The sequence below is a fragment of the Physella acuta genome, unplaced genomic scaffold (assembly GCF_028476545.2).
Source record: "Physella acuta isolate Inbredline_101_S28 unplaced genomic scaffold, ASM2847654v3 ptg001414l, whole genome shotgun sequence".
In the NCBI taxonomy this organism is placed as follows: Eukaryota; Metazoa; Mollusca; class Gastropoda; family Physidae; genus Physella; species Physella acuta.
In genome coordinates this window covers 253,992-266,919 of record NW_026732929.1, presented here as the reverse complement: position 1 = coordinate 266,919, position 12,928 = coordinate 253,992, and the positions used below count along the sequence as shown (strand labels likewise).

The following is a 12,928-nucleotide window of genomic DNA, read 5'->3' as shown; positions in this document are numbered from 1 at the left end:
TCTCTCTCTCTCATGTTAGCTGGCTGCCTTTTTGCGAAGATTTTTACGTTTCATAACCGATAAACATCTTTAAAAATGCATTAGTTTGAAACAAAAACAACACAGTCGCAAAAATTTGAATAATCGTATTAAAATTGTGACAGAATACATGACAATGTGACGGAGTCGTTATGACGTCTTCTACATACTAAACAATACTTTGTGACACTAAAACTGGTTGTGGGGGATAGATTCTGATTATGGTAAAACAATAAACTTCTAAATAAATTGTAAGATTTAATTGTTTTGTTTTTTATGAGGCGAGTATTGGGAATGGCATAGTTCGATGGTAGTACAAACATATAGATCGCTCTGCAACGGGAAAACAGGTTTTCTATTATCGTTCTGGATGAATAAATATATGGATGCTGTTTTATTTTTTATTGCTTTTAATTTTTCAATTTTCAAAACAAAATCTCAGTATTTGCAAATATATAGCATTTTTAAAATCATACGCTAAAGGGGAAAATATTTTAAAAATAAATGAAAATTCGTACAACATTTTTAGTTGAAGAATTTTGTACATTAAAATGTTAAACCAAAATGTATACAACAAAATATTTAGATTAACTTTGGTCGCATACCCTACGCAATATTTTCAATTTGCTGCTTTTAATTTTTCTGTTTTAGTGGAATCTTACTTTCTTGCATGCAGAGTATAGATCACGATTGTAATCGTGCAGAAAAATTAAATACAATTTTAATAGTTTTCGCGGTTTTACACCTTCCCACTGTAACGTTTACGGAATAAAATGGATATATTGTAAAAATTGAGACTTTGACAACTTTTGCTTCAAACCCATTTTCTAGCATGATCTGAAAATTTTTCCTGCTATCTTATGACTTACATCAAAACTTTCTTCGGCATGATCAATCTGATTTTCAGTATGATTATCTGGTGATATCCAGGTGGCTTCATGAAAATTTCGGTGTGGGAAAAGTGTACCGAAGATAGTAAGCTCATTTGAGGCACAAGAGTCTGTGAAGAGTTGACCATTTTCTTTATTTCCCCTAGGCCATTGGTTCCCATCTCCATTTCCCTGTCTCTCACTACTTTGTCATTTAAATCCCCCATGAGGATCAGTATGTCGTGCTTGGATACCTTATCAACCACCGACTGAAACTCTTCATAGAAACCTGGACTCAAATCTAGATTTAACTACTCGATCATACAGGTTCCCATTCCAATAGGCTTTTTGTTGCCTCCTTTGTCAATAGCAAGGCTACGCCCGCCTCTCGTGGGTTTTCCTCATTTTCTTTTCCCGCGTATACCAGTTTTTCTCCCGTCTGGAGTTTTGTCCCTCCAAAGGTGTTCCATGTTGTTTCGCACTTTTGCACCCCTACCCAAATACTCCTTCTCCCCTTCTCCTCCTCTCTAAGGTAAATAAAAATGCTGAGACTACTACCACTCCATTCACCTGATGTGATTTTAATTAGTCTTAATTATTTCTGTAAAATATAAATTTCAATAAACACAGCTTTTCAAAAAATTAATTGATTCCATTTAGTTCCTCTAATTAAAACTAATTGAAAACAGAGTAATTAAATCTTCAAACAATTAGGAAATACAACCAAAACTATATTAAAAAATCGTTTATAAAATAGCCACGTGGTCTGATTTGGCTGTAATCGAGTAAATAATCTTCCTGAACCACACATTTCTTGTGCAAGCGACTCAGACATCAACACTGCTCGCATCATGTCTGCCAGTCTATTGGCTGCGGTGTTGGCTGTCAACATTCTCCTCTGCTCTGGTGAGTTGATATTTTCAAAATATCTTTTATATTCTTCCTAGAATACATTTTTATACTCTTCCCAAAAAATACAATTTTTTAAACACCTCCCAAAACAAAAATATTTTTTTACTGCTACTAACTAAATTAACATTTCTCTATATTTTGGGTAGCCTGTACATTCCATTTGTGAGAAATTTTTCTAGATATCCTTCCCTCTATTCCTGAAGTATTTTGTATTTTGTTTTTTATAATACCGAGTATGTGGTAGATAATGTTTGCTGATATATTAAGGTCAGCTTTTTATTCGTTTTTATTTTATCACATTTTTATTTTCACATTTGGTAAGCCCTGTGCAAGTGTGGTCTAAAATCTAGTGCATAATTTAGAATATTTTTGAAGTTTTCTATCCAAAAATTTTCCGATTCCCCAACATGTATTAGAATTTACGTCTTTTGTCTTTTATAGGCTTACTTTGTTGCTAAAATTTACCTGATAATTTCTTTGTTATGTAACAAAGATCTTGTGGGCTTTATTTCTGTATGTATAGTCGTATAGTCGATATAGTTATTGTGTGTGCGTGTGTTTTTTTAGGGGTTGTGTTTTAGTTATATGACTCGATTCTATTGAAATATAAAAAGTCTAATTGTAAAATAAATTAACAAATGTTTATAATTACAAGCTTTTTTTTAATACTTAAAAAAGAAGACAATAAAATAGTGTACATTAAATATACTATAATGAACCATTTTAAGGAAAAGCGTTTGTCGCTATATTATGTGTAAAAGCTCTTAACTAACTTTATTTATTTTGTTTGTAGTTTTTTATAAAAATTACCCAATTATTTATTTAATAAAATAGTTTTATTTCAAATATTGACTTATTCGAGCCGCATATTTGTTTCGTGGTAACATATTGTGTTTTTACACATTTTTTGCAGGCGACAACCTGTACGAACACCATAAACAGGTCTTCATTCTAGAACTGATAAGTCTCTTTGTCTGTCTGTCTATTTTTTTCTGGTATATTTATATATCTTTCTGTTTGTATGTCTGTTTATCTTTATGTTCGTATGTCTGTTTATATTTATTTTTGTATGTCTGTACTTTTTTCTCTTTGTATGTCGGTATTTCTTTCTGTTTGTATGTTTGTATATCTTTCTTTTTGTATGTCTGTACGTCTTTCAGATAGAAAGTTCAAAATAAATTTCGCATAATCTTTTCCTTAGTAATAAGTCAAGTGGAAATCAAATATTTATTAAAAATAAAAAATTTGAAAGAAATCACAGAATACAATGCTTAGAAAATACATTTTCAGACTGTACCCGACGTGTAACTAAAATATAATTAGAAATTATTTTAAAATAACTGCGGTTAACATTAATTAAGTTAACAGGAGGTGTTTAAACTTATGACGCACACAGAGAGATGCATATAAAGTAAAATTATACCTCGAGATACGAACGTTCCTCAACAATGATCGTATGTCAAATGCGTCTTACCTCAAAAACATTTTTCTCCATTTCAAATCAATTGAAATGCCATTAACCTTTTCTAATCCTAAAAATGCGTTACACGTTGTTTTACAACCTTTTATTTAACTTGCTTCTTCTGTATGTCTGTCGTGCTTCTTCAGTTATCGAAACAGCCTATCAAACTTTCGACCATTTCTAACCAACCAATTTCACTGCAACTCGGCACGAAGGTCAAAACAAATTGACAATGCAAACTGACATCAAATTAGCATTAATTGGATAAATAATAAGTTTTTTTATGAATCAATTAATTTTTCTATTAAGAGTATTATTTACCGTGCTATTATATTTCGCATTTTTCGTAATAATTTAGTGCGCAATTTGTTTTAAGTCATACAACTCTATTAAATTTAGAACACATAAAGTACTGATAAATTTTTTTTAAAGTTTAATAACAAGCTTCTTATATTTTAAGTAAAAGTACTCAAGATACATTTAAGTGACCCAAGCTTTTCTTTACAGTTATTTAATAGTTTAGTAGTGTTCTTATACATTTAAAGAAAACCATTAATTTTCTATTTTTCAGTTCAATGCATTAATACATAACTGCTTGTTATTAAAACTTTTTATACATTTACGTTGTAAATTTTTACTTTCTCGTATATACGAAGTATAGAGAAAGTCTTGTAATCGTGCAAAAAAATCGAGATTTTTACAAATCTCGACGTTTTACACCTCACTAAAACGCAAAAACATACTTTTTGCAATCTTGTCCGTATGTCTGTGTGTGTGTCTGTGTGTGTGTCTGTGTGTGTGTCTGTGTGTGTGCCTGTGTGTGTGTAAACACGATAACTTGAGTACCGTTACAGCTAAGTTGATGAAATTTCATATATAAGTATTTTATCAAAATCGTAGATCCGTATCAACTTTTAAGCGATTTCCGATAACCGGAAGTGTTACTTTTTCTACTTTGAATTTTTCAAAAGCCTATATCTTGAGTACTATTTTAGATAGATAAATGAACTTCCACATGTAAGTAAAAGATCTAATTTTCTACTTTCTGTCAAATTTTGAGTAATTTCCGATTACCCGAAGTACTAATTTACGCTATTTCCGATTTCTCAAAAAACGCATTCGCTTGGTGCGCAATTCATTTTTCTACTAGATTTTATTCTATTTTTAAAAGTTTAAGTAAACAAAAATCATGTCTATATTCCGAGTTGCCATCCCACGTAGTGTTATATTAGAATTTTCGAGAAAGTTTAGGGGAGATCACTCCCGGTTTATTTATGAAAGAAAAGAGAAATGCAAAGAAACAAATTGGTTTTATCAAACTACATTTTTAACTCGATCTAAAGCTCATATCTTAGGTGTCAATTATCTCCGGACACTCGTTTCTCGAGGTACCACAGTTTACATTAGTATCTCAATATAAAGAAGACGGTTTAGACTAGTTATGCAATTCATTTCTTTATAAGCCTTGACTCAAAATACATGCGTTTGTTTATAATAGAATATGTATGCTATACTGTCACCAAATTTCACACCTATGCGTTGTTTAGCCACTTTACTTGTAAGTAATATACTTACTATCTGTATAGGAAATCATACGTTATTACTGTTTCATTAGAAAAAGTGCGAAAAGAGTTCTATGTCCGAAGATTTGCCAGAAAGAGCTGTTATGACTTCAATTTTAGGATATGCCATTTTGTGCGACACCAAAACTGATGGTGGTGGATGGATTCTGATCATGGTAAAAATTTTAATATATCACAACAAGAGGGTTGAAACAAGGCTAAGACTCAATTAATTAGCACTCATCTCTAGGGAAAATTGTTTAAAAACTGTACTTCAAATACAAAACACACACAAATATATATATATATATATATATATATATATATATATATATATATATATATATATATATATATATATATATATATATATATATACGCTCGTATAAATATGCTTTTTTGCAATTCGAACGACTACAAATCATGCAATATTTGTTTAAATAATTATATAATAAAATCTAATATATAAAGCTCAATTCTGTATGTAATAAGTTTCTCGTTAACATACTTCGATGGATTTAAGTGTTAGATAATTAAAGTCCTTATGGTCTAAATGTATGAGTTAGAAAATTAATATTGAAAGTTTTGGAAAATAATTTTCATTTATCAAACTGAAAGTAGTGAAAGTAATAATTTTCGGCATGTTCATTAAACACAAGTTTTAAAAAAAAATATCATCTTTTACAAAAATTCTAATTATGTCTTTATTTAGTCCTATAGCACTTACTTCCCTTTGATAAATTAGGAAAACACAATTACTTCCCTTTATAAAACCATTGCATTAGTGGAAAAGAATTTACTTTTTTTTACTTTGGCGTGGTCGAGTCGGTAAAGCTCATGGTTGCTAAACCGAAAAAGTCTCGAGTTCGAACCCTCGGGCAGATGAGGCTCGTTAGCTGGGGACAGCCACTCTTCTAGGAGAGACAACTCCAAAATTAAACAACTGCTGCCTTGTAGATTGTTCTTGGTTGGACAAAGGCTATGGAAGCAAATCCAAAAAGAAAAGCAGGCTGAAATCGGAGTCAATGGCCTCAATGGCGCATAACCAGTTGACACGTAACGCTTAATTGTGTTGGAGGCGTGGTCGAGTCGGCAAAAAGCTCATGATTGATAAATTCGAACAAAGTCTCGAGTTCAAACCCACTGGCAGATAAATCTCGATCCCCTTCAACACTAATAATTAAGAACGAAGAAGAAGAAGAAGAATTACTTTGTTTTGGTGTTGGGAAAAAAAATAATTACATAATTAGCGGTGATTGATCAAGTGCAAATGTTGTAGGTATTTTACGGATAAGCTTGGAGTATTATAATTGTTCATTAAATTGAAACAGGCGCGTTCGTTTAAGTGAGTGCAAAAGACTATGAATAAGTTGGGGTACTATAGTCGTTCATTAAGCTAAAACAGGTGATTCCGCTCCGGGCGTTTATGTTCGCGTTAGTGTTTTCTTTGTGTTTAGGTTGGTTTGCGTTAGTGGTTGCGTTTTGATTTGGTTCGTTTTTGTTCTTTCTTTTTTCGTTTTTGTTTGTGTTTTTTTCTTTGGGTTTGTATTTGTGTTTTTGGTTGGTTTTGCGTTTGGATTTGGTTTGTTTTCGTTTGCTTTTTCGTTGTTTTTTTGTGTTGGTATTGGTGTTTGTGGTTGTAGTTGGGTTTGTTGTTAGGTTTTTGTTTTCGTTTGCTTTTTTGTTTGTTTTTTCTTTGTGTTTGTATTGGTGTTTATGGTTGTGGTTGGGTTTGTTGTTAGGTTTTTGTTTTCGTTTGTATTTGTAATTGTGTTAGCGTTATGTTTGCGTTTTGTTGTTTTGGTTTTGATTGGTTGTGGTTTGGGTGGGCAATGCCGGGTTTAAGATGATTACTAAACACACAGGTAATGGTCTTTAACAGGAAGGTTTTTCACAGAAGCCAGAGCAGGGCCTGGCTGGGACGGCTAGTGTATTTTTAAAATTTAAATAATGACAGGATAAACTACGAAAGGGTGTTGAAAAAAAATATTAGCCTCCAATTTTTTTTTATTCGTATTGTTTTATGCGTTTTTTATTTTTTTTTATTTTTCAAAATTGACAGTATTGATTAGTGTATATATATCCTCTAATAGGAATAAATTAAAGTAGCCATGTAGAATTTTTCGATTGACAATGTTCATGTAGAAGAAAAAATATAATTTTAAAATAGAAAGTTGTTGGTTCAGATTAGCCCAGTATCTTTTTTGGGGTTTGGCCGGGAGGGCGCGGGACAGAAGGTTTGGGGGTGGGGGGGGGTAAGAAAAGGTTGAGTGGATGTAAAATGGTAGTTCAGGAGACAATCATTTTTTTTTTACTAATTTAGACTCTTGATTTTACTTTTAACACTGTACTAAATGACAAACTTTGATAAATTTCAAATATTTTAATAAGTAAGCATCAAATTCTTTAATCTTTATAGTGTGTATGGGCGGAAGATCGTATTTAAAAAAAATTAATTAAAACATTTTTAATTTTAAAAATGTATCCATGATTTATTTTGTTGGTTTTTTGTAAAAAGCTATTGTTTTTTAATAAGGCTCTTTTTAATTAGATTTTCAAAGACAAATATAACGGATTTTTCTCTTCGTAATAAAAAAAAGTATAACTAATACTGTATTAACTGCTACAACAAAAATATTTAATAAGAATGTGTAAATTATAATCCAACAATTTAAAAAAATGTTTCAGCAACGTTATTCTATACTTTTTTGGCATAAAACAAGAATATATTACATAATATATTCAGAATAAAGTATTACTCAAGAAACTTTAAAGCTTTAAACGTTTTTTTAGAAAGTATAATCTTTCAGCGCCGTTGTGTTGGAGAGGTAAACTTTGCAAGACCTTGGTCCGATTACAGGGACGGATTTGGCACCTATGAAGGTGACTTTTGGCAAGGATTGGAACAAATACACCAGTTAACATACGTACGTTTTTTATCAAAATGTATCTATACATTTGTTTATGTAGCAGCCCGATACCTATTGTAGCCCCATATACCTATGTATGAATATCTTAATTAGTTATATTACGCATTTATATATATATATATATATATATATATATATATATATATATATATATATATATATATATATATATATATATATATATATATATATATATATATGAGTGTGTGTGTCTGTGTGTGTACGTTTATTCTTAAACTACCCCTAATGTATACAGATATGTATAAACATGCAAATTCAACGTTTTTTATACATTTGCATATATAATTACAAATATAAATACACTGATACAAAAAACGTACTTAAATAAACCGGGATTGATCACCCCTAAACTTTCTCGAATATTCTAATATAACACCACGGGGGATGGCAACTCAGGACATAGACAATTTTTGTAATCCATTTTTAATTACTTAAACTTTACATAATAGAACAGAATCTCGTAAAAAAACGAATTGCACGCCAAGTGAACGCCAAATAAAATGTGCATAATAGTGTGGGATATTATTAGTACTTTATAAATTCACGTGCGGTTTTTTTTTTTTTGAGAAATCGGAAATAACGTGAATTACTCTTTCCGGTCGACAGAAATTACTCAAAATTGGATAGAAGGCAGGGAATTAGATCTTTTACTTACATGTGAAATTTCGTTTATCTATCTGAAATAGTACTCAAGTTATAGGCTTTTGAAAAATTCAAACTAGAAAAAGTTCCACTTCCGGTTATTGGAAATCGCTCAAAAGCTGATACGGATCTACGATTTTGATAAAATACTTATGTATAAAGTTTCATCAATCTTGCTGTAACGGTTGTCAAGTTTCCGTGTTTACACACACACAGACACACAGACACACAGACACACAGACACACAGACACACAGACACACAGACACACAGACACACAGACACACAGACACACAGACACACAGACACACAGACACACAGACACACAGACACACAGACACACAGACACACAGACACACAGACACACAGACACACAGACACACAGACACAGACACACAGACACACAGACACACAGACACACAGACACACAGACACACAGACACACAGACACACAGACACACAGACACACAGACACACAGACATACGGACAAGATTGAAAAACTATGTTTTTCCGACTCAAGGAGCCCTAAAACTGCGAGATTTGCAAAAATCTCGATTTTTTTTTTTGCACGATTACAAGACTTTCTCTATATTTCGTATATACGAGAAAGTAAAAATACACGTATAGAGCCTACATACATATAAACATAAACATAAATACACATATTTAAACCTAAATACGTTTATCTGCACTTATGAATTATGTTCAAATATTACTCCCTATTTTTTCTGGCAGAACGGAGGATGGGAGTTAAGAGTGGACATGAAGTTTGAAGGCAGAGATTACTACGCCAACTACAAATCATTTAAGATCGACAGCGAGGACAATTTCTACAAGCTTCATGTTGGAGACTTCTCAGGAAACGTTGGGGATGACCTCAGCTATCAGAACGGCATGAATTTCTCCACAACAGACAGCTCCAGCGCCACATCATGTACTATGTTTTACCGTGGGGGGTGGTGGTACAACTATTGTCATCATACCTATCTGACCGGCGAATGGGGATCGAAAAGTTGGGCAGAAGGTATCCATTGGGACTCCTTGTCCACAAGCGACAAAAATCTCGATTCGGCGGAAATGAAAATCCGAAGTCTATAACAAGTTGTCAGTTTCCTCGTTGTAAGCCTCCGGGCTTTTGACGCAATCATTTTAGGGCTTTCACAAGTTATTACAGTTTACAAAAAGGTTTATAAATACAAAAAGCAATTAGTCAATTCAATAAAAACCATCAGACTTCACGAGTGGGGTAAGGACTTCCACTTTACACGCCACTCCTGACCAATAAATTTTTATCTAAGGACTACATGTGTCCTTTCATTGAACTCCTTCCTAAAAAATATTTTAATTTTTGCTGTCGCTTTGCCTCTTAAAAAATCTTTTCGAATAAACGTCTCTTTGATGCCACAAACTGACTCTTTGAACATTTCTAAATATATGTTTTATTAGAAAGTTGGAAATCAAAGGAAGAACGTGATTTTTTTGTTTGGTTGTGATTTTAAATCACTTTGTGTCCGGTGAACATTTTTCAAAAGTTGTGTTGTTAGGGAGGTTAAGTCGGCACAAATGACGTATAGATGACTCTGGTGCATAGCTTGATGGTAAAATTACTCAACTTTCAAGTCTGCCTCCTGTAACGGACACCAATCTATCAGCCAGATAGTTGGCGAACGCTCCCGGATTCGTTTAACTGATTATACACAGATGGCGACAAGCCTAAATAAAAGAAAGTTAACACACTAGTTCGCTAGGACTCGTAATTGATGTCTAGGGGAAACACTAGAGAAACTACTGATGCCAACAATACATTTAATCTGCATATAACGTGTAATGAGTGTACAAAGTCGTGGAAGAACACTAGATTTATACAGGAATAAAATAGATTTACAGAATGAACAAAACCCAACTTACAATTTGTGGGAAATAATAATATGATACACTATCACAGCTTTTAACACTTCAGAAAAATCACCACAGTTTACACAACGCTGCTGTAAGCATAAAGAATTACTTAACCACAAGTAATATAAGAATATGCTACTTAAACAACTTAGTACTACACGGCAACACACAGGGCTTATGTCTCTCAACGACGTCTGGTCAATGAACTGCCTCGAGACGCCTGTGCGCAGTCTATTTATAGACTTAGGCAACATGGAAGGTCACCTTCAAATCATAAGGCCATTGGTTGGGGTGGCCATCTGGTCTGAATCAATCAATCATCTTTTGATGGAAAATTTCTGAGTCTAAGACTCTCTTAGTAAGACAGCGGAAAAAACCGGTCATTACACCACAGACCATATATGGTTTTATAACAAATGTAAAAATAAACATTACCAGACCTAAGTAGTTCACACTCCCCTCCAACGACGAAATTAATAAATATATAAGCTTTATGGAGTATACTTACTCTAACAAGCATCCCTCAGCTCAAAATTTCAAGGCCCCCCCCCCCACTTCATTTACCACCACCGGGAAAATGTTTTTAATTCTCCACAAAAGTAATGCTACGCGCTACAATCTGATGTTGTGAGCTACTCTATATGGGGTGGGTGAAAATGTATATATATAAAGGAACAGAAGGTTAAATCTACTGGCCAAGAAACCATTTTTTTATCCTGCAGTGGAATGCAGAGGGAGTTCACAAGAAAAAAGAAAGCTTAAAAAGTATTCCTACATGAAAAAAAAGTAGATGTTGCATGTATTCAAGAAAAGCACATCCACAACAATCTTCGCTTCTCTATTAGAGGATACACCTGCATAAGGCAAGCCAGGGAAAACAGACCTAAAGGAGGTATCCTCACCCTCATAAAAAATGACATACCAACAACAGATATTATTATACCAAACTCAACAGCATCTAAAATAATGGGCACTAAACTCATACTTGCAGAAGGTAACCTAAATATATTTAATTGCTACTGCCCACCGAACATCAAACAACGAACATCGCCTGGTTGTGGGAGAAATGAACAGCCACTCTCAGAGCAGGGGTTACTCTGACCTCATTGCTAAAAGAGAATAAATTGAAGAATGGCAAGCAGAAAATAGGCAAACGTGATGACAAACACACTTTTTACTCACGATCATGGTTAACCTCGTTTATCTAGCTTTTGCTACAAATGACATTTCCAAGAAATGCAAAAGAGATGTTGCAGATCAACTAGCCACTAGTGACCACCAAACAATCCTGATCCACATCGAAACATCAAATAGGCCTATTGAAACTTCCTCACTCCCCATATGAAACTACATAAAGCAAATTGGGAGCTTTTCTCTATCCCCACAGACTCCTACATACGACCAATCATTGCAAAATAAAACAGGTGAATAGGTTGTATACCGTCTTTTGCAAAGCCGTTTTGTTAGCAGCCAAAAAAATCTATTCCAAAGAGGAGCAAGACAAAAGTACACACCAAACTGGTTCCCAGACCTTCAGAACCTCCATGACGAGACAATTGATTCTAGAAACGCAGTAGAAGAAAATCCCAATGTAAAAAAAAACAAAATTAAAAGCAGCAAACGCTGAATTTAGAAAGAACTAGAATACCCGTCATCCGTTGGATAACTGTGGGTTTCGGGGGTCATCCATCAAAAAACATCACGTCTGTCACTCAGAGGCATAGCGACCCTTCCCGGCGCCCGGGGACAAACTTTTCGATTTGAACCCCCCCCCCAAAGATTTCTATTTTCAACCCCCCCCCCCCCTCAAACTTTTGATGTGCACCCCCCCCCCCACCCCACCCCCCCACTCAAACTTTCCATTTGAACCCCCCTCAACCTTTTAATTTATTTTTCCAAACCATTTTGGCGCCCCAACATATGTCCCCCCCCGCCCCCCCTCCCCTTCCCCCCCTCCCCTCCCGCCCCTCCCCCTCCTCGCTACGCTACTGCAGTGTCACTTATCGTCACAAAAAAACAGACCCCACATTCAAAAATATGTTTTTTATCTTTTAAAAACACCGAAAACAACGATTTCGGACTATCCTTTCATATACTGACGTCACAGGTGACCTACTCAACTCTACTTCACCTGCCCAGTGTCCCGCCAAGTCTCAGACAAAAAAAACGATTCCAGCCGAGCATGTCTCTGACCACACTATCCCTTCATTTGCTTAGGACAAAGAAACAGAATAACCCTACTTCACCTGCCCTGTGCCCCGAGAGGTCCTGATAGTCAACCTTATCATTGACATATAGGGCTTAAGAAAAAATAATTGAAAACGTAAAAAAAAAAAAGTTCTATTAATGTTTATGACACTGACTTTAAAATTTAGCCTTCATTCTCCAAAGCAAATTTTAAAATGCTTTTCTGGCATATCTAGCCCTGGCCACCTTAACCATGTTTAAATAATGTGAACACCCGCCATTTTGCTCGTGGTAAACATGGCCTAAAAATGGTCGGAAGTCCTGCGTCCGGTCCGTACGCCATATTGTTGTTAGCAGCCGACCACGCCTCCAAGTTAGTGAGTAATCCTACTATATCTAGATATAGAACCTAGATAACAAAAAAAT

General features: G+C 34.1%; 1 protein-coding gene across 1 annotated transcript; it reads left to right on the top strand.

Annotated features, from left to right (window-relative positions):
- Window positions 1-1,661: 1,661 nt before the first annotated feature.
- Window positions 1,662-9,818, top strand: LOC131927522 (fibrinogen C domain-containing protein 1). Its single transcript, XM_059283214.1, has 5 exons — window positions 1,662-1,793; window positions 2,713-2,741; window positions 4,877-4,999; window positions 7,634-7,750; window positions 9,152-9,818. The coding sequence occupies exons 1-5, from the start codon at window positions 1,739-1,741 to the stop codon at window positions 9,512-9,514; spliced, it is 687 nt and encodes a 228-aa protein (XP_059139197.1). The 5' UTR covers window positions 1,662-1,738; the 3' UTR covers window positions 9,515-9,818.
- Window positions 9,819-12,928: the final 3,110 nt, after the last annotated feature.